Source organism: Salvelinus alpinus, chromosome 17, assembly GCF_045679555.1.
Source record: "Salvelinus alpinus chromosome 17, SLU_Salpinus.1, whole genome shotgun sequence".
NCBI lineage: Eukaryota > Metazoa > Chordata > Actinopteri > Salmoniformes > Salmonidae > Salvelinus > Salvelinus alpinus.
This window is the reverse complement of record NC_092102.1, coordinates 47,240,150-47,267,232: the sequence shown is the minus strand read 5'-3', so window position 1 is coordinate 47,267,232 and position 27,083 is coordinate 47,240,150. Positions and strand designations below refer to the sequence as shown.

General features: G+C 42.3%; 1 protein-coding gene across 2 annotated transcripts in view; it reads right to left on the bottom strand.

The window, feature by feature from the left end:
* Window positions 1-7,385: 7,385 nt before the first annotated feature.
* Window positions 7,386-27,083, bottom strand: part of LOC139543065 (monocarboxylate transporter 5-like) — a 62,659-nt gene continuing 42,961 nt past the window's right edge. For both annotated transcript variants that reach the window (XM_071349194.1, XM_071349195.1), the window contains 2 exons: window positions 23,996-24,089; window positions 7,386-15,976 (listed from right to left, as the gene is read on the bottom strand). In XM_071349194.1, coding sequence (XP_071205295.1) covers window positions 15,750-15,976; window positions 23,996-24,089 — 321 coding nt within the window. In that variant the 3' untranslated portion in view covers window positions 7,386-15,749. The remainder of the gene's footprint in view (window positions 15,977-23,995; window positions 24,090-27,083) is intronic.

The window sequence follows — 27,083 nt, the reverse complement described above, 5'->3', positions numbered from 1 at the left end:
TGAATTTAATCAAAGTTATGTTGAAGTTCACGAATGGCCTGCTGCACCGAGATGGCACAGGAATACAACATTGTGTCATCTGCATAGCGATGAATGTTAGAGTATTAACTGTTTCCTATGTCATTAATATACAAAATTGAACAATAATGGGCCCAAAATCAAACCCTGAGAAACACCTTTTTAAATCTCAAGAAATGCAGTCAAATGCAGTCAATCTGTCAAGATGGCCTGAGTTCTGTCGCTAAGATAATTCTGAAAGCTGTATATCCCAGGCCTACTCTTGATAACTTCTTCAGCAAAACAGAATGATCAACAGTGTTGAACGCCTTTGACAGGTCAATTAACAAGGCAGCACAGCTCTTTTTAGCATCCAAGGCATTGACAAGATCATTAACAACTAGCGTGGTTGTTGTGGTAGTACTATGCCCAGGCCTAAACCCTGATTGGTTTATATTAAGAATAGAATTATCAGATAAAAAGGAACTAAGTTGTACATTAACCAAGGATTCAAGAATCTTAGCTAAACAAGGTAGTCTTGAAATGGAGCGATAGTTGTCAAGATCATTTGTATCCCCACCCTTATGGAGTGGCAGCACATATGCGGATTTCCAGGCTTTTGGAATACTTCCTGATAACAATGTTAAATAAAAAATGTGGGCTACTGAGCCAGCAATAATGGGTGCTGCACACTTAAGCAGACCAGGCTCCAAATGATCAGCACCTGGGGATTTTTTTGTTGTCTAACGTTAACAAAGCATCCAGGACTTCTTTATCAGTGAATTTCCAAAAAGAAAAGTCCTGACCAGCATTTTCAGTATCATTCAATAGATTTTCACCATCTACATCCTAACTACTCTTTTCAAAAGTTGGCTTTGAAATACATTCAAATATAAAGCCCGCAGAGATAAAATGGTGATAAAATACATGAATGATATACATTTTTCAGTAATAGGGACAGAATCTGAATTAGTTTCTTAGGGTAGAGAAGAGGACACACAACCCTTCAGTGATTTAACAGCTTTCCAGAATTTAGCTGGGTTCCCTGTACATTCAGATAGTGTATTAACATAATAATCAGATTTAGCTTTTTTAACTAGTTTTACACACAGATTTCTTAATCGTCTGAAAGACTGTGAGAGAGAAATTAAGTATTTACCTGATTTGTTAACTGCCAGTCTGGGCCTGAGTCTGTGAATCTATCTTTGGCCCAGGCAGTATCTCTGTTCTGTATGACTTCAGATAGCTCTGGACTGAACCAAGGGTAAGACCTATTTTTTTGAATGATCCGTTTTTTTAAAGGGAGCATGTTTATCTACAATACAATTGAAAACATTTGAGAAGTGGTTCAGAGCCAACTCTGTGTCAGGTGTAGATACAATACAATCAAAGTCACCAAAAATAAAGGTCACAAAACAAGGCCTGTATATTAAAATGTTTAAAATTCCTCTTGTTGATAAAACGAGGTTTGGATCGAGGCATCCGTATATCCCTGACACATACAATGGGACAGTGGTCACTAATATCCAAAGCAAATAGCCCACTCCCAGCATATTTCTCTGGAGTATTTGTGAATATGAGGTCAGTCAAAGTCAATTTCGTAATGGTCCTTTTAAATTTGGACGAGTAGGCTTTGTAATCAGCTGGGTCAAATTTAGATTAGTACAAAAAATCCTTTAAACGGTCAGCATCCTGCGTTCCCCATGCAAGATTAAAATCTCCATCCATCAACACCTCTGGGGTAGTGAAAAATGGCAATTAAATCAGTGAGTTCGTTTAGTACACAGTTCTTGGCGGAGGGCGGACGATAGATTCCTATAACTGTTATTTTTGCGTTTGAACCCAACTGAAGACTTAAAAGCCAACAATTCAAATTGTTTAGGACTAGAGGTCGCCTTTAACAGAGACACAGAAATAAGATTATTTGTGTAAATAGCAACACCACCCCCTTTGCCTTTCCTATCCGCCCTAAACACATTGTAACCATCCATAGCAACCTCAGAGTCCAGGGTTTTATCAGTTAACCAGGTTTCAGATCAAATAAAAATGTATTGACATGATCCATTTTAGGTAATAAACTACAGATGTTAAGATGTAAAAATGTCCAACCTTTTCCGCATTTAAAATCACACAGAGTTTCAATTACAAGTCAGATTACTTTGAGATTTCAGAACAACAGGAGACTCAAAGATTGGATTACATCTATTAGGAAAATAGCAATGACATTTCTCCGCTTAGCACCATTCGGCATGTCACCACTTTCAGACACAACATGTGGAACTCTCACAGTGACCAAAGGGGAGATGGTAAAAACATACTGACATGTAATGCTAATATTGTCCTCACATCAATTTAGTTGACCAACAACCTTTCCAATGTTTGATGACAACAGCCGGGAGCCATTTTCACCCAGGTGAATTCCGTCTTTCACAAAGTAGCCAGGCCTATTCCAGAAGGAGTCATAATTGACGATGAAGGACATGCCCTAGTCCTTAGTCAGACACATTAACCACTGGTGAAGAGATCAAAAGACGGCTAAAACACTAAAACATGGAATTGAGCCCGAGACAATGATATGTTCTGCTAATTTCTGAGCTGTAAGAAAATAGTCTCTTAGCTTTACAGAGTTCACATAATATCATTAGATCCAATACGCACCACAACTGTTTTCAGAGCAGGAATCTGTTTCTTGATGACTTCTGATAAATCCTATTCCTTTACCTCCAGGAAAACAAAGTGTACGGGTATATCGTACTTCCGCCCAAATCTAACCATGGAGCGTTCCCAAAATAATGGTTGATGGCTGTTGTCCATTTCGAGCCGGAGCCCTCAGTCCAACCCAATATTATGTTACAGTAAGTAGGACACCGTATATAAGGGGTTCCTCTCTTTTTACCTAGCACCTACAATCCATTCAGTCTAGCCTGGTAGGCAACTTAAAATACAACCGAACATGATTTTCCACCTCCATTGGCTGTAATCGATTCACTAACAACTTATTATATTACTACTTGTTACATTACAGCCATAGGTCTACAGTAGTGTCAGGAAGCACTGGGTCTATTCAACAATTCCACACGGTCATGAATATAAACACTTATGAAGTAACTAAGTGGTTACAGTCTCTGTAAGACTAAATGAAAAGGTTTGTATTGATTTTGAACTCCAAAACCTGTCCACCGTATCCAAGCAGAACCATGTGACCGATCTCCGGCACTAGAATTCTCCGGCACTAGAATTCTCCGGCACTTATTCTCCAGCACTAGTATTCTCCGGCACTAGTATTCTCTTATTCTCCGGCACTATTATTCTCCGGTACTAGTATTCTCCGGCACTAGTATTCTCCTATTCTCCGGCACTATTATTCCCCGGCACTAGTATTCTCCTATTCTCCGGCACTAGTATTCTCCGGCACTAGTATTCTCCGCCACTAGTATTCTCCGGCACTAGTATTCTCCGGCACTAGTATTCTCCGGCACTATTATTCTCCGGCACTAGTATTCTCCGGCACTATTATTCTCCGGCACTATTATTCTCCGGCACTAGTATTCTCCGGCACTATTATTCTCCGGCACTAGTATTCTCCGGCACAATTATTCTCCGGCACTATTTGGAAACCCTTACCCTCCTGGGTATTGTGAGAGAAGGACAATGTCCCCTATATACCACCTACACTACCGCTGTAAACAGAGGCTGTGGGGAAAATGTTGAATTACCATACAACCTTAATCTGGAGAAATTCACTCCAAACATCCTAGTTCTGGGACCTTCTCTCTCCTGGCCAATGTAAACCCACCACCTGCAAACAGTAACTGTGTTGGGAGTACCACCTGCTAACAGTAACTGTGTTGTAGTACCACCTGCTAACAGTAACTGTGTTGTAGTACCACCTTATAACAGTAACTGTGTTGTAGTACCACCTGCTAACAGTAACTGTGTTGTAGTACCACCTGCTAACAGTAACTGTGTTGTAATACCTCCTGTTAACAGTAACTGTGTTGTAATACCACCTGCTAACAGTAACTGTGTTGTAGTACCACCTGCTAACAGTAACTGTGTTGTAGTACCACCTGCTAACAGTAACTGTGTTGTAATACCTCCTGTTAACAGTAACTGTGTTGTAGTACCACCTGCTAACAGTAACTGTGTTGTAGTACCACCTGCTAACAGTAACTGTGTTGTAGTACCACCTGCTAACAGTAACTGTGTTGTAGTACCACCTGCTAACAGTAACTGTGTTGTAGTACCACCTGCTAACAGTAACTGTGTTGTAGTACCACCTGCTAACAGTAACTGTGTTGTAGTACCACCTGCTAACAGTAACTGTGTTGTAGTACCACCTGCTAACAGTAACTGTGTTGTAGTACCACCTTATAACAGTAACTGTGTTGTAGTACCACCTGCTAACAGTAACTGTGTTGTAGTACCACCTGCTAACAGTAACTGTGTTGTAATACCTCCTGTTAACAGTAACTGTGTTGTAATACCACCTGCTAACAGTAACTGTGTTGTAGTACCACCTGCTAACAGTAACTGTGTTGTAGTACCACCTGCTAACAGTAACTGTGTTGTAATACCACCTGCTAACAGTAACTGTGTGTTGGAGTACCACCTGCTAACAGTAACTGTGTGTTGGAGTACCACCTGCTAACAGTAACTGTGTTGTAGTACCACCTGCTAACAGTAACTGTGTTGTAGTACCACCTGCTAACAGTAACTGTGTTGTAATACCACCTGCTAACAGTAACTGTGTGTTGGAGTACCACCTGCTAACAGTAACTGTGTTGTAGTACCACCTGCTAACAGTAACTGTGTTGTAGTACCACCTGCTAACAGTAACTGTGTTGTAGTACCACCTGTTAACAGTAACTGTGTTGTAGTACCACCTGCTAACAGTAACTGTGTTGTAGTACCACCTGCTAACAGTAACTGTGTTGTAGTACCACCTGCTAACAGTAACTGTGTTGTAGTACCACCTGTTAACAGTAACTGTGTTGTAGTACCACCTGCTAACAGTAACTGTGTTGTAGTACCACCTGCTAACAGTAACTGTGTTGTAATACCACCTGCTAACAGTAACTGTGTTGTAGTACCACCTGCTAACAGTAGCTGTGTTGTAGTACCACCTGCTAACAGTAACTGTGTTGTAGTACCACCTGCTAACAGTAACTGTGTTGTAGTACCACCTGCTAGCAGTAACTGTGTTGTAATACCACCTGCTAACAGTAACTGTGTTGTAGTACCACCTGCTAACAGTAACTGTGTTGTAGTACCACCTGCTAACAGTAACTGTGTTGTAGTACCACCTGCTAACAGTAACTGTGTTGTAGTACCACCTGCTAACAGTAACTGTATTGTAGTACCACCTGCTAACAGTAACTGTGTTGTAATACCACCTGCTAACAGTAACTGTGTTGTAATACCACCTGCTAACAGTAACTGTGTTGTAGTACCACCTGCTAACAGTAACTGTGTTGTAGTACCACCTGCTAACAGTAACTGTATTGTAGTACCACCTGCTAACAGTAACTGTGTTGTAGTACCACCTGCTAACAGTAGCTGTGTTGTAGTACCACCTGCTAACAGTAACTGTATTGTAGTACCACCTGCTAACAGTAACTGTGTTGTAATACCACCTGCTAACAGTAACTGTGTTGTAATACCACCTGCTAACAGTAACTGTGTTGTAGTACCACCTGCTAACAGTAACTGTATTGTAGTACCACCTGCTAACAGTAACTGTGTTGTAATACCACCTGCTAACAGTAACTGTGTTGTAGTACCACCTGCTAACAGTAACTGTGTTGTAGTACCACCTGCTAACAGTAACTGTGTTGTAGTACCACCTGCTAACAGTAACTGTGTTGTAGTACCACCTGCTAACAGTAACTGTGTTGTAATACCACCTGCTAACAGTAACTGTGTTGTAGTACCACCTGCTAACAGTAACTGTGTTGTAGTACCACCTGCTAACAGTAACTGTGTTGTAGTACCACCTGCTAACAGTAACTGTGTTGTAATACCACCTGCTAACAGTAACTGTGTTGTAGTACCACCTGCTAACAGTAACTGTGTTGTAATACCACCTGCTAACAGTAACTGTGTTGTAGTACCACCTGCTAACAGTAACTGTGTTGTAATACCACCTGCTAACAGTAACTGTGTTGTAGTACCACCTGCTAACAGTAACTGTGTTGTAATACCACCTGCTAACAGTAACTGTGTTGTAATACCACCTGCTAACAGTAACTGTGTTGTAGTACTCTGTGGCTGAAAGGACATCCTGTTACGTAATACTTTATGTAGCCTGGTACATTTGGAACCTATGGAATAGTCACCCACCCATCTGACTCTCCAGGCCGGCTCATTCAAACTACACAAGTTGAACATTACACTTGCAGAGATAACCACCATGTTTTATGACACTAATGTCTGACAGTGCTTCCTGTTTTAGATCAAAACAGATGTGACAACAGATTGCCCCAAGGCTGAGATGGTAAGTTCCAGATGAAAATACATTGTATATAAGGCAGATGGAGGGGTTGCTGGTTCAAATCCTGGGCAGGATGATACAAATTAGGAGCTGAACTGGAAACAAAATGGCTCCAGGTAAAGACCCGAGACCATCTGCCGTTGTGCCCATGTGCAAGGCGCTGCATTGTAGCTGACCCTGTGCCTCTCTACATGTGTGTCTGGCAGGGATGTGAATGGACAATAAAGCATCTATTCTGTTGTATTATATTCTCTGCTTGTTCCCTATAGAGTATCTTGCCGCTGGACCATCCAAGACACTGTCATATACCTCGGACTGTAAGTACTGGGCTTTAATGAAATACTTTAAGTAGGGCGGCAGTTGGTTAGAGTGTTGGGCCGATGACCGAAAGGTTGCTGGTTTGAATACCTGTGCTGACAAGGTGAAAAATCTGTCGATGTGCCCTTGAGCAAGGCACTTAACACTAATTTGCTCCAGGGGTGCCATGCTACGATGACTAACCCTGTAAAACAACACATTTCACTGCACCGATCCGGTGTATGTGACAGTGAAACATGTATTTTTATACTGCAATTCAGACAAGGTGTTACTCCCTATATAATGTAATCTTTCCAAACTCAGTGCTGTTGATTTGAACAATCCAAATCCTGTTTACCTCTCTTTTAAATTTCCCAAAGAGTATTTATTGTATTTTAAAGCGATTGAATTTGATATCATACGAGATTAAAGAGAATGTAAATGTTACTTATCATATTGGTCCGATTATATATTTGTTTTTGTATTATTCATTCATTTTTAATAAAAGTAATTTTGATGCAATTTCTTTGTGTGAGAGAATTTATTTTTCTCCAGGTGTCTGAATAGAAGCAGAAAATAATCTTAACAAACCTCACCATCCATGTCACGTGTCACTTTATTGCAGCTGATTGTACAGTGAGTTAAAAGGCATACAAAAAGAACAACACGTTTAGATGATCGTCGTAGTAACTGTTTAGGAATATGATTGGTTAAGCATGTAGTCAGCCTTTTTATTTATTTATTTTATTTTACCGTTATTTTACCAGGTAAGTTGACTGAGAACACGTTCTCATTTGCAGCAACGACCTGGGGAATAGTTACAGGGGAGAGGAGGGGGATGAATGAGCCAATTGTCCTTAATCAAATGACACCTGAAACCAATGTATAAAATGTAAAGTCTTGTCCAACAAGAAATTATTGTAATCAGAATACAATATCAAATATATTTCTAGGTGTTACCAATATACATTTAAGCACTTGTTGAGTTTAAGGGTTGCAATTGTTCCTGTTTTCTTGAAAACAATTGTTGGACAAAATAGCTTTTTCAGGATATTGCTTTAAACCACAGTTCCTTCCTATAAAACACTGGGTTCAGACAGTAAAGAATAGAACAACAAAATAAAGAGATCTACTTTTAAATCTTCAAAATATCATTTTTTAACATAACATTCAGTGGCCCTTAATCACACAGGAAGTGAACACACTGGTTGCACATCTCAAATGGAACCTTATTCCTTATATAGAGCACTACGTTTGACCAGAGCCCTATAGAACCCTATTCTCTACATAGTGCACTACGTTTGACCAGAGCCCTATAGAACCCTATTCCTTATATAGAGCACTACGTTTGACCAGAGCCTACAGGGCTCTCTTGGCATCCGTTTTAGGAGCAAGCAGAGCTGCTGCGTGTGAATAACGGTAAATGGGAGAATGTGCTGAGGCAATACACACAGAGTTGTGCAGGCAGGCTTTGTGAGAGTGAGTTGAGGGGGAAGAGCGATTTGGTACTGAGGAAGTGTTCTTTGAGTTCAAGCTTTTTAGCGCCACTAGAGGGCAGTAGAAAACAAAAAAACTAATGTTTATCACTCAATTTTCAAAGGACCAGGTCAGTGTTTCTCAACCTTTTTTGTACCAGGAACTTAGCCTCGTACGAACCACCTGATCTCGCGAGCTTACATTCTGTTTCGCTGTATCGTTGTTGTTTGTTTAAAAACACTAAACTAGGTACATACAGTACACAATATATACTTAGGAACATTTAGTTAAGAATGGGGAATCACTGTGGTAACAAAAGAACAACATAAAAAACCTTGTAGATAACAGAATTTAAACAACAGACTAAACTCCCATATATAGTTCTCCCATATCATAGCTTTCCCATGTCATAGCTCTCCCATATAATGGCATTATAAATTGCATTGTCATTGTGTCTGCCTGAAGTAGCCTTCAACAGCATTTAATTTCCTCATTCCTCCAGCCTTACTAAGGTATATGGGCAGTACCATCTAAATAATATATATTATCTGGGCTATAATAAGTAAATAATAATAACTTGAGTGCCAATCTGTTTGTTCTCCATTGCCAACTCCTTGTCACACTTCCCCCGGGCGCCCAAAGATGTGGATGTCGATTAAGGCAGCCCCCCCCCCCCCCGCACCTCTCTGATTCAGAGAGACATTTCAGTTGAAGACGTTCATTTGTACAACTGACTATGTATCCCCCGTTTCCCTTCCCTTCATTGGCAATACAGCAGAAACAGACTGGCACTCAGGCTAAGTAAATAAACTGTCTGTCTTTTAAAAGCACTTGGTCAGTAGTTTACACAGTAAAACAGCACCAACCAACATGACTGTCCACCCGTGTACATACCAAGTAAACCCAGGTATTTCACCCTATGTGATATACTCTTCCACCCAGCTTGGTCCTTGACAACTTCTATGTGTGTTTGTCACGTGGCATGCCAAACATTGGCAAGACAGCACAAAGTAACCGACCTGGGACCAGGCTAACTTCAATGAGGGTCTGTGTACAAAGTAATCTCCCCTCAATGGTATACCATACATACTGAAATAGGTCTCTCATGATTACACTAATAGTGAACTATTTGAACTAACTCCAGATCCAGTTGAATGGTAATGTGATACCTTAAGATGTTGAATGTGTGTAGTATTGGAAAATACTACTGTACATTAATACTGTTGTTTGAGCACCTGTGAAACAGAGATGCTATCGCTAACCCAAATCTAGCTCCGCTAACCCAAATCTAGCTCCGCTAACCCAAATCTAGCTCCGCTAACCCAAATCTAGCTCCGCTAACCCAAATCTAGCTCCGCTAACCCAAATCTAGCTTCGCTAACCCAAATCTAGCTCCGCTAACCCAAATCTAGCTTCGTAGTAACTACAGTGTTTTCAGAAAGTATTCAAATCCCTTGACTTTTTCCACATTTTGTTACGTCACAGGCGTATTTTAAAATGGATTAAATTACATTTCTTCCTCATCAATCTACACACAATACCCAACAAAGTGAAAACAGGTTTAGACATTTTTGCAAATATTTATTTTTAAAAAACAGATACCTTATTGACGTAAGTATTCAGACCCTTTGCCATGAGATATCAAAATTGAGCTCAGGTGCATTAAGTGGTAAATTCAATTGATTGGACATGATTTGGAAAGGCATACACGTGTCTGTATAAGGTCCCACAGTTGACAGTGCATGTCAGAGAAAAAACAAAGCCATGAGGTCGAAGGAAATGTCCGTAGACCTCCGAGACATGATTGTGTCGAGGCACAGATTTGGGGAAGGATACCAAAACATTTCTGCAGCATTGAAGGTTCCCAAGAACACAGTGGCCTCCATCATTCTTAAATTGAAGAAGTTTGGAACCACCAAGACTCTTCCTAGAGCTGTCCGCCTGGCCAAACTGAGCAATCGGAGAAGGGCCTTGGTCAGGGAGGTGACCAAGAACCCGATGGTCATTCTGACAGAGCTCCAGAGTTCCTCTATGGATATGGGAGATCCTTCCAGAAGGACAACCATCTCTGCAGCACTCCACCAGGCCTTTATGGTAGAGTGGCCATACAGAAGCCACTCCTCAGTAAAAGGCACATGACAGCTCGCTTAGAGTTTGCCAAAAGGCACCTAAAGACTCTCAGACCATGAGAAACAAGATTCTCTGGTCTGATGAAACCAAGATTGAACTCTTTGGCCTGAATGTCAAGCATTACGCCTGGAGGAAACCTGGCACCCATCCCTACGGTGAAGCATGGGGGTGGCAGCATCATGCTGTGGGAATGTTTTTCAGGGGCAGGGACTAGAAGACTAGTCGGGATCGAGGGAAAGATGAACCGAGCAAAGTACAGAGAGATCCTTGATAAAAACCTGCTCCAGAGCGCTTAGGACCTCAGACTGGGCCGAAGGTTCACCTTCCAACAGGACAACGACCCTAAGCACATAGCCAAGACAACACAGGAGTGGCTTCAGGACAAGTCTCTGAATTTCATTCAGTGGCCCAGCCAGAGACGGACTTGAACCTGATCGAACATCTCTGCGGAGACCGTAAAATAGCTGTGCAGCAACGCTCCCCATCCAACCTGACAGAGCTTGAGAGGATCTGCAGAGAAGAATGGGAGAAACTCCCTAAATACAGGTGTGCCAAGCCTGTAGCATCACACCCAAGAAGACTCGAGACTGTAATCTCTGGTGCTTCAACAACGTACTGAGGAAAGGGTCTGAATACTTATGTAAATGTGATATAAAAAAATATATATATAAATTAGCAACATTTTTTAAATATGTTTTTGCTTTGTCAATATGGGGTAGTGTGTGTAGATTGATGAAAGGGAAAAAACAATTTAATAAATTGTGGAATAAGGCTGCAATGTAACAAAATGTGGAGAATACTTTCCAAATGCACTGCTATGAGTGGATTTCTCTAGCAGTCCTTTGTAGCAGTATATTGCATGGTGCAGCGGTTCAGTATATTGCATGGCCAGCGGTTCAGTATATTGCATGGTGCAGCGGTTCAGTATATTGCATGGCCAGCGGTTCAGTATATTGCATGGCCAGCGGTTCAGTATATTACATGGCCAGTGGTTCAGTATATTGCATGGTGCAGCGGTTCAGTATATTGCATGGTGCAGCGGTTCAGTATATTGCATGGCGCAGCGGTTTAGTATATTGCATGGTGCAGCGGTTCAGTATATTGCATGGTGCAGCGGTTCAGTATATTGCATGGTGCAGCGGTTCAGTATATTGCATGGCGCAGCGGTTCAGTATATTGCATGGTGCAGCGATTCAGTATTTTGCATGGTGCAGCGGTTCAGTATTTTGCATGGTGCAGCGGTTCAGTATATTGCATGGTGCAGCGGTTCAGTATATTGCATGGTGCAGCGGTTCAGTATATTGCATGGTGCAGCGGTTCAGTATATTGCATGGTGCAGCGGTTCAGTATATTGCATGGTGCAGCGGTTCAGTATATTGCATGGTGCAGCGATTCAGTATATTGCATGGTGCAGCGATTCAGTATATTGCATGGTGCAGCGGTTCAGTATATTGCATGGTGCAGCGATTCAGTATATTGCATGGTGCAGCGGTTCAGTATATTGCATGGTGCAGCGGTTCAGTATATTGCATGGTGCAGCGGTTCAGTATATTGCATGGTGCAGCGGTTCAGTATATTGCATGGTGCAGCGATTCAGTATATTGCATGGTGCAGCGATTCAGTATATTGCATGGTGCAGCGGTACGATTCCCAAACTATTATATTTGGGTCTGATTGACTGCAACCCTTGGATGATATTATGTGAACATAGTTCGTTAAGACATTTGTGTAGTATTGTGAAATAGGGCTTTGATTAGTGGGTGGTCTAGGTGGGAACACTTACAGTGCCTTTGGAAAGGATTCACACCCTTTAACTTGTTCCACACGTTGTCGTTGTTACAGCCTGAATTTAAAATGGGTTACATCGAGATGTTGTGTCACTGATCTACACACAATACCCCATAATGTCAAAGTGGAATTTCGTTTTTGGAATAAGTCTTCAACCCGTTTTGTTATGGCAAGCCTAAATAAGTTCAGGAGTAAAAATGTGCTTAACAAGTCACGTAAAAAAAAGTTGCATGGACTCATTCTGTTTAATAATAATAGTGTTTAACATGATTTCTGAATGACTACCTCATCTCTGTACCCCACACGTACAATTATCTGTAAGGTCCTTCATTCAAGCAGGGAATTTCAAACACAGAACCACAAAGACGAGGGAGGTTTTCCATTGCCTCGCAAAGAAGGGCACCTATTGGTAGATGGATGAAAATAAAAAAAGCCAACCCTGAATGTCCCTTTGAGCATGCTGAAATGATCAAATGCGCTTTGAATGGTGTATCAATACACCCAGTCACTACAAAGACGCAGGCGTCCTTCCTTACTCAGTTGCCGGATACTGTAGGAAGGAAACAGGGATTTCACCATGAGGCCAATGGTGATAATTTTAAAACAGAGTTTTAAAGAGTTTAATAGCTGTGATAAGAGAAAACTGAGGATGGATCAACAACATTTTGGTTACTCCACAATACTAATCTAATGACAGAGTGAAAAGAAGGAAGCATGTACAGAATATAAATATTTCAAAACATGTATCCTGTTTGCGATAAGGCACTAAAGTAAAACTGCAAGAAATGTGGCAAAGAAATTTACTTTTTGTCCTGAATACAAAGTGTTATGTTTGGGGCAAATCCAACACAACACAACACTGAGTTACAATCTACATATTTTCAAGCATGGTGGTGGTTAGATCATGTTATAGGTATGCTTGGCAAGGACTAGGGAGTTTTTTAGGATAAAAATACATTTAATATAGCTAAGCAAAGGCAATATCCTAAAGGAAAACCTGGTTCAGTCTGCTTTCCACCAGACAGTGGGAGACAAATTCACCTTTCAGCAGGACAATAACCTAAAACACAAGGCCAAATATACTTTGTAGTTACTCACCAAGACAACATTGAATATTTCAACATTGAATATCAGCTCGAAAATCTATGGCAAGACTTGAAAATGGCTGTCTAGCAATGAACAACAACCAGAGCTTGAAGTTTTGCAAAAATGCTCTTAGAGACTTACCCCAAAACACCCACAGCTGTAATCGTTGCCAAAGGTGATTCTAACATGTATTGACTCAAGGGGGTTGAATACTTATCTAATCAAGATATATTAGTGTTTTTTTTCTCCCACTTTCACATTTGATCATTGACAAAAAAAAAGGGACAATTAAATCAATTTTAATTCCACAAAATGTGTAAAAAGTCAAAGGGGTGTGAATACTTTCTGAAGGAACTGTATATACCAGACATATGGTACATCATCTATATGGTACATACAGTAACCCATATCATATATAACATGATCTCAAAATTTTTCTGTGTACAGGGCCTGCGTGCCAAAAGAAACACCCTATATTCCCTATATAGTGCACTACTTTTGACCAGCCCCTATGGGAACCCTTTGGGCCCTGGTTGAAAGTAGTGCACTACTTTTGACCAGCCCCTATGGGAGCCCTATGGGCCCTGGTTGAAAGTAGTGCACTACTTTTGACCAGCCCCTATGGGAGCCCTATGGGCCCTGGTTGAAAGTAGTGCACTATATAGGGAATACGGTGACATTTGGGACAGAACCCAAGACTCATTCATGGGTGTACGGTACGTTGTACGGTACGTTGTACGGTACGTTGTACTGTACGTTGTACTGTATTTAACACAGAGGTGTACCGTTTCTGATGAATATATGTAACAGTATAACTTTAGTCCGTCCCCTCGCGCGAACCAGGGACCTTCTGCACACACCAACAACAGTCACCCACGAAGCATCGTTACCCATCGCTCCACAAAGGCCGCGGCCCTTGCAGAGCAAGGGGAACCACCACTTCACGGTCTCAAAGCGAGTGACGTAACCGATTGAAACGCTATTAGCGCGCACCACCGCTAACTAGCTAGCCATTTCACATCCGTTACATATAGGATGTGATTGTATAGACAATGGTGTTTGTGTTGTGTCAGAAGTTTGTTGTGTTGTTCAATTCCTCCTCATACCGAGAAAAAAAAAAAAAAGACGTCAAGTGTTCCAGCCACATTAGTCCACACTACAATGAGATTTGTGTAGCAGGCGTCAGGCGATGCCATGAGAACATGAGGGTTAACATGTGGCCTAGCAGAATAAGTGTACATTTGTCTTGTATTCAAAACGTTACAAAACAGGATTCTCCGTTTGCTGCCTCTCTTTATGGACTGAAGGAAAAGTCTTGTTATATCTACAACCGTTTTTAAGCTATTACAGTAACATTGCTGTGGTCATAATATTTTCTCCTCAGACAGACAGTCAGTTGGGTATTCCTTGGCTTTCTCCTCAGTCAGACAGTCAGTCAGACAGACAGTTGGGTATTCCTTGGCTTTCTCCTCAGTCAGACAGTCAGTCAGACAGACAGTTGGGTATTCCTTGGCTTTCTCCTCAGTCAGACAGTCAGTCAGACAGACAGTTGGGTATTCCTTGGCTTTCTTCTCAGTCAGACAGTCAGTCAGACAGTCAGTTGGGTATTCCTTGGCCTTCTCCTCAGTCAGACAGTCAGTCAGACAGACAGTTGGGTATTCCTTGGCTTTCTCCTCAGTCAGACAGTCAGTTGGGTATTCCTTGGCTTTCTCCTCAGTCAGACAGTCAGTTGGGTATTCCTTGGCTTTCTCCTCAGTCAGTCAGTCAGTTGGGTATTCCTTGGCTTTCTCCTCAGTCAGACAGTCAGTTGGGTATTCCTTGGCTTTCTCGTCAGTCAGTCAGTCAGTTGGGTATTCCTTGGCTTTCTCCTCAGTCAGACAGTCAGTCAGTCAGTCAGTTGGGTATTCCTTGGCTTTCTCATCAGTCAGTCAGTCAGTCAGTTGGGTATTCCTTGGCTTTCTCGTCAGTCAGTCAGTCAGTCAGTTGGGTACTCCTTGGCTTTCGCCAAAGCAGCAGGGTCATTTCAGTCCACCCAAAAGCTGGGTAACTGGCACAGTTGGCACATGCTTGTTTTAAGGAAGGAGAGAGAAAGGGGAAGCAGCCAACTATGCTCTCCCTCCACATGGTTACGTGTGTCTCAGTAAGAGCAATGGTGCTAGTAATGCCAAGGTCGCAGGTTCGATTCCCGCCGGGATCACAAATCCCCCAAAATGTCTGTACTCACTTTACTGTAAGTCGCTTTGAATAATTATCAAGCGTCTGCTAAATGACATATATTAGAAACAGAGAGCCAACGCTGCCCTCCCTCCATCTACATAGCCTCGATTCCAGGCTTAATGAAGGAGAATATGGTAATGTCCCCCAGCTAGCACAAAAAGTTATAAGGCCCGTAGTGATTGTTAAGGCATGGTGATTGCCCTATGGTTATTTTGCATACGAACTTCCAAGGAACCAAATGTGCTAGCTGGGATGAAACTACCCTCTAGACCACGTCATTGTTGTTGCTGTTCTTTAGGACAGGAAGCTCAGGGCAGAAGCAGCCGTTAGTCTTCCAGCTGGTGTCTACGTCGCGGGCCTCGCGTCTCCTCTTTCTGCTCTGCCACCTCCTCGCCACGGGCTCCAGGAAGAGAGAGACAGAGGACAGCAGGTAACACACCCCAGCCAGGTAGAAGGAACAGTCGTAGGTCTGGGTGTAGTCATACAGGAAACCTAGAGGATGGAAGACAAAGGGAAGACGTCATTCAATGAAAAGAGAGAAACGGACATCCACATTAAAAGGACAGAAGACACCACCGCAAAGGGAGGAGGCCAATAACATCACTCCTCAATGAGAGAAACAACGGACACATAGATATAGAATTACTCCTCAATATACAACAGCCTGCTCCTCAATAAACAACAGCCTGCTCCTCAATAAACAACAGCCTGCTCCTCAATAAACAACAGCCTGCTCCTCAATAAACAACAGCCTGCTCCTCAATAAACAACAGCCTGCTCCTCAATAAACAACAGCCTGCTCCTCAATATACAACAGCCTGCTCCTCAATATACAACAGCCTGCTCCTCAATAAACAACAGCCTGCTCCTCAATATACAACAGCCTGCTCCTCAATATACAACAGCCTGCTCCTCAATATACAACAGCCTGCTCCTCAATATACAACAGCCTGCTCCTCAATATACAACACATACAACAGCCTGTGGCCTGCTCCTCAATATACAACACATACTGTGGCCTGCTCCTCAATATACAACATACTGTGGCCTGCTCCTCAATATACAACAGCCTGCTCCTCAATATACAACAGCCTGTGGCCTGCTCCTCAATATACAACACATACTGTGGCCTGCTCCTCAATATACAACATACTGTGGCCTGCTCCTCAATATACAACAGCCTGTGGCCTGCTCCTCAATATACAACATACTGTGGCCTGCTCCTCAATATACAACATACTGTGGCCTGCTCCTCAATATACAACAGCCTGTGGCCTGCTCCTCAATATACAACATACTGTGGCCTGCTCCTCAATATACAACACATACTGTGGCCTGCTCCTCAATATACAACATACTGTGGCCTGCTCCTCAATATACAACACATACTGTGGCCTGCTCCTCAATATACAACATACTATGGCCTGCTCCTCAATATACAACAGCCTGTGGCCTGCTCCTCAATATACAAAATACTGTGGCCTGCTCCTCAGTATACAACATACTGTGGCCTGCTCCTCAATATACAACAGCCTGCTCCTCAATATACAACAGCCTGTGGCCTGCTCCTCAATATACAACATACTGTTGCCTGCTCCTCAATATACAACACATACTGTGGCCTGCTCCTCAATATACAACATACTGTGGCCTGCTCCTCAATATACAACATACTGTGGCCTGCTCCTCAATATACAACATACTGTGGCCTGCTCCTCAATATACAACAGCCTGCTCCTCAATATACAACAGCCTGTGGCCTGCTCCTCAATATACAACACATACTGTGGCCTGCTCCTCAATATACAACATACTGTGGCCTGCTCCTCAATATACAACAGCCTGTGGCCTGCTCCTCAATATACAACATACTGTGGCCTGCTCCTCAATATACAACATACTGTGGCCTGCTCCTCAATATACAACAGCCTGTGGCCTGCTCCTCAATATACAACATACTGTGGCCTGCTCCTCAATATACAACACATACTGTGGCCTGCTCCTCAATATACAACATACTGTGGCCTGCTCCTCAATATACAACACATACTGTGGCCTGCTCCTCAATATACAACATACTGTGGCCTGCTCCTCAATATACAACAGCCTGCTCCTCAATATACAACAGCCTGTGGCCTGCTCCTCAATATACAAAATACTGTGGCCTGCTCCTCAGTATACAACATACTGTGGCCTGCTCCTCAATATACAACAGCCTGCTCCTCAATATACAACAGCCTGTGGCCTGCTCCTCAATATACAACATACTGTTGCCTGCTCCTCAATATACAACACATACTGTGGCCTGCTCCTCAATATACAACATACTGTGGCCTGCTCCTCAATATACAACATACTGTGGCCTGCTCCTCAATATACAACATACTGTGGCCTGCTCCTCAATATACAACATACTGTGGCCTGCTCCTCAATATACAACACATACTGTGGCCTGCTCCTCAATATACAACATACTGTGGCCTGCTCCTCAATATACAACAGCCTGTGGCCTGCTCCTCAATATACAACATACTGTGGCCTGCTCCTCAATATACAACATACTGTGGCCTGCTCCTCAATATACAACAGCCTGTGGCCTGCTCCTCAATATACAACATACTGTGGCCTGCTCCTCAATATACAACACATACTGTGGCCTGCTCCTCAATATACAACATACTGTGGCCTGCTCCTCAATATACAACACATACTGTGGCCTGCTCCTCAATATACAACATACTGTGGCCTGCTCCTCAATATACAACAGCCTGCTCCTCAATATACAACAGCCTGTGGCCTGCTCCTCAATATACAACATACTGTGGCCTGCTCCTCAATATACAACAGCCTGCTCCTCAATATACAACAGCCTGCTCCTCAATATACAACATACTGTGGCCTGCTCCTCAATATACAACACATACTGTGGCCTGCTCCTCAATATACAACATACTGTGGCCTGCTCCTCAATATACAACATACTGTGGCCTGCTCCTCAATATACAACATACTGTGGCCTGCTCCTCAATATACAACATACTGTGGCCTGCTCCTCAATATACAACATACTGTGGCCTGCTCCTCAATATACAACATACTGTGGCCTGCTCCTCAATATACAATACATACTGTGGCCTGCTCCTCAATATACAACATACTGTGGCCTGCTCCTCAATATACAACACATACTGTGGCCTGCTCCTCAATATACAACATACTGTGGCCTGCTCCTCAATATACAACATACTGTGGCCTGCTCCTCAATATACAACATACTGTGGCCTGCTCCTCAATATACAACATACTGTGGCCTGCTCCTCAATATACAACACATACTGTGGCCTGCTCCTCAATATACAACATACTGTGGCCTGCTCCTCAATATACAACAGCCTGTGGCCTGCTCCTCAATATACAACATACTGTGGCCTGCTCCTCAATATACAACATACTGTGGCCTGCTCCTCAATATACAACATACTGTGGCCTGCTCCTCAATATACAACACATACTGTGGCCTGCTCCTCAATATACAACATACTGTGGCCTGCTCCTCAATATACAACAGCCTGCTCCTCAATATACAACAGCCTGTGGCCTGCTCCTCAATATACAACATACTGTGGCCTGCTCCTCAATATACAACATACTGTGGCCTGCTCCTCAATATACAACAGCCTGCTCCTCAATATACAACAGCCTGTGGCCTGCTCCTCAATATACAACATACTGTGGCCTGCTCCTCAATATACAACATACTGTGGCCTGCTCCTCAATATACAACAGCCTGCTCCTCAATATACAACAGCCTGTGGCCTGCTCCTCAATATACAACATACTGTGGCCTGCTCCTCAATATACAACATACTGTGGCCTGCTCCTCAATATACAACATACTGTGGCCTGCTCCTCAATATACAACATACTGTGGCCTGCTCCTCAATATACAACATACTGTGGCCTGCTCCTCAATATACAACATACTGTGGCCTGCTCCTCAATATACAACATACTGTGGCCTGCTCCTCAATATACAACACATACTGTGGCCTGCTCCTCAATATACAACATACTGTGGCCTGCTCCTCAATATACAACACATACTGTGGCCTGCTCCTCAATATACAACACATACTGTGGCCTGCTCCTCAAAATAAAACGCACAGCCTGCTCCTAATTTTTTGTCTATTTTTACGAACACACAAACACACATTAATAACGTCAGCAATACCAGAGAGAAATTGACATCCCCCGACACCACACGTTCTAATGAAAGAAGACACCATAGCAAAGGGAGACCGTTATTAACGTCATCCAATAACAGCATACGTCTCACATGACGATATATGTCAGAGTTAACGGCACTCTTTTAATCATAATGTCAACTGAACAATACGTGGGGGGGGATGTTGCGTACATACTAACAGACAACATTATACAGCTATGAGCATTTTCTGGTTTAGAACTGAAATACATTTTACACGAGGCTACTCTAAATTTAAGGACCAAAAATATATTTTAAAAGTGGTGGTAATATCTGAATGGAACAGATGGAGACATGGTACATCACGTCCTGAATAAGTAAGCTCTATTTCTGGTCATGTTAGATCTTTAGTACATCGTCATGGCTCTTTAGGTTACCAGCCTGAAGGGAAGAGAACGGCTAGGGCCAGCCCAGTCCAGCAGGAATTGGATAGCTAACACACAGCCTGTATAGTTGTTTTGTTTACCTTTATTTAACTAGGCAAGTCAGTTAAGAACAAATTATTATTTACAATGACAGCCTACCCCGGGCCAAACCCTCATGACGCTGGGCCAATTGTGCGCCGCCCGATCACGGCCAGTTGTGATACATCCCGGGATCAAACCAGGGTCTGTAGTGACACCTCTAGCATTGAGATGCAATGCCTTAGACCGCTGCGCCACATCATATATAGCTGGAGGGAGAGGGGGAAGGCTAACACAGCATGTATAGCTAGCTGGCCGTGGGGAGGGAGGGAGAGGGGGAACGCTAACACAGCATGTATAGCTAGCTGGCCGTGGGGAGGGAGGGAGAGGGGGAACGCTAACACAGCATGTATAGCTAGCTGGCCGTGGGGAGGGAGGGAGAGGGGGAACGCTAACACAGCATGTATAGCTAGCTGGCCGTGGGGAGGGAGGGAGAGGGGGAACGCTAACACAGCATGTATAGCTAGCTGGCCGTGGGGAGGGAAGGCGAAGGGGTGCCAGGTCATGGTGAACTGCGGTCAGTTGAGTTCATCCTGCAGGACTAGCAGCATGAATGGCAAACACAGCAGCACGCTATTTCCGGACCCCAATGATCCTGGAATGCAGATCCCCTCTCAGACCCTGGAATACAGATCCCCTCTCAGTTCTCAGGACAGCCTGACAAAGTGGGAGACCCTCCCCCAAACCAACCCCCGCTCTCTGTGTCAATCGTGTCTTCGCAAGTTCCTGTGTAGTTTTTATTATTACTTTAATGTTTTATAATACTTTCTATTACTATCTATATTATTATTAACACTGCATTGTTGGGGAAAAAGCTCTGGAGGTAAGACATTCACTGTACTGTTTTACACAAGTTGTATCCTGTGTACGTGGCGAATACATTTTGAAACTTGAAAGTTCAAGGAGTACCTCAAATCAAATCAAATTTTATTTGTCACATGCGCCGAATATAACAAGTGTAGACCTTACCGCGAAATGCTTGCTTACAAGCCCTTACCCTCTCCTACAGATTGAAGTCAAAAGTCACCAGTTTGGGGAATGCCGTGTTATTTGTCCTGGAAATAGGAACGCCTGTGTTCGTAGGTCACAGTTCAAAGATGTGAAAGTGTTTTGAGCTTATTTTAGTTTGCCATATATATATCTTGTAGACTAAAGCAATCGTAAACATGAAGCTGGTTGAGAGAATGCCAAGAGTGTGCAAAGCTGTCATCAAAGCAAAGGGTGGCTACTTTGAAGAATCTCAAATATAAAATATATTTTGATTTGTTTAACACTTTTCTGCTTACTACATGATTCCATATGTGTTATTTCATAGTTTTGATGTCTTCACTATTATTCTACAATGTAGAAAATAGTCAAAATAAAGAAACTTTTGACTTTTGGTATTGTACATTTAGACTAGTTCAGATTATGAAATACCGTATCAATGGCAGCGAAAGAGAGGAAAGCCCTTCTTAGTTAATGTCTTGGCTGGTGTGGGCATTGTGTAACCCAGAACAACCTACTAACCTGGGCTCATATTCACAAAGCATCTCAGAGTAGGAGTGCTGATCTAGTTGAGTTTATTTAGATCCTAATCAATAAGATTACATGGACCTGATCCTAGATCAACACTCCTACTCACGAATACGGGCCCTTAGGTGTAAACATGACCTTTTTTTAATTTTAAATAACATTTGAAGAACAAACTTGTTCTGGCGATTGAAAACAGATTGTAAACCAAAACAAATGGCCAATGTCAACAGTTAAAACATTCTGGACTGAAACCAAGTAAGGCTTAGCTCGCCTACAACCCACATGAAAATATACTACAGTTTACTACAGAATACTACACTACTTACTGTAGTATCCCTGAATCATGTGTAGTACTTACTATAGTATGTGGTAGTATACTGTAGAATACTATAGTAAATACTACAGTATTATCAGCAAAAGAAAACACTGTAGTAAATACTACAGTAATATATGCAAAAACACTACAGTCCGCAAAAACACAAAACTTTTTTTTAGCTATAGTAAATACTACACTATTTAATTTGCATATACCCTGCCCATTCCCCTCCCCATATCTCAATTTGTGCCACCCATAAGTGAGAAACCTACATGCTAAGTATAGACCATATTGTGTTTCATACAGATTATAGAAAACAGCAGACCTGTCTATAGGTTTGGGTTTCGTGAAGGAGAAAGCCTCCACTGTCAAAGATAACATTATAGTAAATACTATATTACAGTCCGCAAAGATGCTACAGTAAATGCAACAGTAATACTACAATCTGCAAGAAACACTACATTAATTCCTATAGTATATACTACAGTTTTCTTTTACTACAGTATTTCTACTATAGGTCGTTACCAATAAAACGTCACAATATGGAACGCAGCGTTCGATTTGACTGCTGGGAGGGGTCTTCTCTGGGTCTTATTTTTTAATGGTGGGAGCGTTTCAAACCACGTTAGTCAGTCTTCTTTCCCCCCAGTCGTTCTAATTTCTAAGAGGGGTGTGGTATATGCTCAATGGCTAAGGGCTGGGTCCAGGCACTCCGTGTTGCGTCGTGCTTAAGAACAGTCCTTTGATGTGGTATTTTGGCCATATATATTGACCCCCTTGGGTCTTATTGCTTAAGTATACTACAGTAAATATGGCTTTAGTCTGCAAAAACACTACACTACAGTCTCGTACTGTAACTACCCGTACGTGAATAATATAGTATTTATAGCTTAGTATATTAGTATAGTATAGTATTGTGGGAAAAATGAAATGAACACAACGTTGTTTTTTAATTTATTTTTACCCCTTTTTTGTGAAATCCAATTGGTAGTTACAGTCTCGTACTGTAACTACCCGTACGGACTCAGGAGAGACGAAGGTTGAGAGCCACGCGTCCTCTGAAACACGACCCAACCAAGCCGCACTGCTTCTTGACACAATGCCTGCTTAACCCGGAAGACAGCAACACCAATGTGTCGGAGCAAACACTTTACACCTGGCGACCGTGTCAGCGTGCACTGCATCCGGTCCGCCACAGGAGTCGCTAGAGCACGATGGGACAAGGACATCCCTGCCGGCCAAACACTCCCTTAACCCGGACAATGCTAGGCCAATTGTGCGCCGCCTCATGGGTCTCCCGGTTGTGGCCGGCTGCGACAGAACCTGGACTCGAACCAGGATTTCTAGTGACACAGCTAGCAACTGCGATGCCTTAGACCACTGCGCCACTCGGGAGGCCCGACAATGTTTTTCTATGGCTTAGCTTGCCTAGAAGGGCTGATGAAATGCACTGCTATGCATTTCTGTCAATCAACCCACAAACAGCTAACTATAGGTTGATTTTCACCTGGCTGTTTCTGTTTTCGAAACATGAACACACATGTTAGCTAATCTACTCAAACTTCACCAGTTAAGAACAGCTGTGGTCACACACACACGCACGCACGCACATACACACACACACACACACACACACACACACACACACACACACACACACACACACACACACACACACACACACACGAGTGAGTTAAAAAATAAATCACTCATCTGTCATTGTGTGTGTGTGTGTGTGTGTGTGTGTGTGTGTGTGTGTGTGTGTGTGTGTGTGTGTGTGTGTGTGTGTGTGTGTGTGTGTGTGTGTGTGTGTGTGTGTGTGTGTGTGTGTGTGTGTGTGTGTGTGTGTGTGTGTGTGTGTACGTGCATGCATGCATGCAATGCGTGTGTTTCAAGTTCCACGTTTTTATTGTCACGTGCACAAGTCTTTCTTGCGTGTAACACTCCCTCACCTGCGAGAGGAGGTCCTGTCAGACAGCCGAGGCCTACGAAGAACATAGAAAATCCCATGGAGTTGTTGAGTTTCTCTTGCCCTACCAGATCCACCTGAGGAAAGAATTAACAAAGAAACATTACACGCCAGTCAAAAACTAACTAGTGTTTGTTACCAAACTATCTAAGTAGGAACACAAACCCAGGTATAGTACAGTGCCTTCAGAAAGTATTCACACGCCTTGAAATCTTCCACATTTTGTTGGTGTTACAGACTGAATTTAAAATTGATTAATTTGAAATTGTGTCTCACTGGCATACACACAATACCCTATAATGTCAAAGTGGAAATATGTTTGTTAAACATTTTTAGAAATGAATAAAAAAATTAAAAGCTGAAATGTCTTGAGTCAATAAGTATTCAGCCCCTTTGTTATGGCCTAAATAAGTTCAGGAGTAAGAATGTGCTTAACAAGTCACATAATAAGTTGCATGGACTCACTCTGTATGCAATAATAGTGTTCCTGGGTGGCCTAGTTACAATTGTGACTTAAATCAGCTTGAAAATCTATGGCAAGACTTGAAAATGGCTGTCTAGCAATGATCAACAATCAACTTGACAGAGCTTGAAGAATTTAAAAAAGAATAATTGGCAAATATTGTACAATCCAGGTGTGCAAAGCTCTTAGAGACTTACCCAGAAAGACTCACAGCTGTAATCACTACCAAAAGGTGATTCTAACATGTATAGACTCAGAGGTATGAATACTGTAAATTCAATATTCACACAACCAAATGTCATGGCCCCATGTCCATGGGTTCGGTTCTTATAGCCCTGGTGTGTTATGGTGACACCTAGTGGTGTAGCTTGGCCGACTTTAAGTGCAGCGACTAATCATTCTCAAATTCATTAGAGGCTAATCCATTGAGTCTATATAACAAATCTGGAATCAATCTGCTTTGTAGTTCATGAGAACAACATTTTGAAAGTATTTTTAGCATTAGCACATGTGCTAACTTGCATCTAAAATGTACAATACGGCCATGTTTTTATGCAGCAACAATTTTTCCCATCAGAGTCTAAATGCTAAACTTGGAGTCTGACGCATGGTTCATGAGGAGGAGATGATTGTAGACGATTTTGAGCATTAGCGTTACACAAATGTTGTTAATAGTTTCCTTGTTTTTTGAGATATCTTTACGAAATGAAGTGTGGGTCATATTTGGGACATCCATGATAGCGTCGACAAGTGTCAAGTTGATAGGCCACTGTGGAGTGGATTTACAGTGGTTTAAATGGACATGTAATATCTTTTTTTTTTTTTTTTTACTCAGACATCTTTTAACCAATCCCTTAGCTTTTTTCAAAGTAAGTTGAGACATGTACAATGGTCCTACATTCCACATTTGGTGTTATTTGTTCCTATGGTTCATGAGAAGAAGGTATTTGAAGTATTTTTTTGCATTTTTGTGCTCATGTAGTATGTGCTCATTTGTATCTACAGGTATAGTGTGGTCTTCTTCGAAAGCATCAACGTTATTTTATCAAACTCTTTAGGGACTATTATGATGAGTCCAAATACCACATTTGGCTTGAATCTGACTTTTAGTCCATGAGAAGAAGATTTTTGATGATTATTTTTAAGCATTAGCGTTACATAGTCTAAAAAGTTAATGGTTAATAGTTTGCTTATTTTTAAGATATCAATGCCAAACTTAACATGGTCCCCAGCAACCACATTTGGTTCCATTGGTTCTGGGAATGAAGCCATAAGTTTCCTGATCGGTAAAACAGAACGTTTTTAAAACGTTCTGAGAACGGAAGTGAAAATTTAGCCTTTTCTAGGAACATACAGTGGAGATATGTGTTGGTGTAGGATAGGGGGCAATGTATTGGCCATACAGTGGAGATATGGGTTGGTGTAGGATAGGGGGCAATGTATTGGCCATACAGTGGAGATATGTGTTGGTGTAGGATAGAGGGCAATGTATTGGCCATACAGTGGAGATATGTGTTGGTGTAGGATAGGGGGGCAATGTATTGGCCATACAGTGGAGATATGTGTTGGTGTAGGATAGGGGGCAATGTATTGGCCATACAGTGGAGATATGGTGTTGTGTGTAGGATAGGGGGGCAATGTATTGGCCATACAGTGGAGATATGTGTTGGTGTAGGATAGGGGGCAATGTATTGGCCATACAGTGGAGATATGTGTTGGTGTAGGATAGGGGGCAATGTATTGGCCATACAGTGGAGATATGTGTTGGTGTAGGATAGGAGGCAATGTATTGGCCATACAGTGGAGATATGTGTTGGTGTAGGATAGGGGGCAATGTATTGGCCATACAGTGGAGATATGTGTTGGTGTAGGATAGGGGGCAATGTATTGGCCATACAGTGGAGATATGTGTTGGTGTAGGATAGGGGGCAATGTATTGGCCATACAGTGGAGATATGTGTTGGTGTAGGATAGAGGGCAATGTATTGGCCATACAGTGGAGATATGTGTTGGTGTAGGATAGGAGGCAATGTATTGGCCATACAGTGGAGATATGTGTTGGTGTAGGATAGGGGGCAATGTATTGGCCATACAGTGGAGATATGTGTTGGTGTAGGATAGGGGGCAATGTATTGGCCATACAGTGGAGAGACACACGTACTGTTATATGCCTTTTCAATTATCACAATGCAAATGATTCCACTCAAGTAACGAGGCTAGTCCGGAATAGGAAAGTGGTCCGCCAGCCTGCTGTAATCCACAATTACAATAGACAGATGGGTGGGGTTGACAAGTCTGATCAGTTGATCAACTCCTACAATGTTATGCAGAAGAACCAGAAGTGGTGGATTTATTATTATTATTTTTTTTTTTTAATCCCACTGTGTTGACATTGCAGTTGTCAACAGTTACCGTTGGCAGTGTAATCACACACCACCTGGCAAGGAAAATCAGCAAACTGATTAGAGACAGATTACATTCAGAGAGAACCTCACCGTCAGTTAGGAGGTATTTATCTTAATGACAGGTATCCATCTTATGACAGACCTTCGTCTGTGAAAACTATTAGCTCATCTTGTGACAGACCTTTGTCTGTGAAAAATATTAG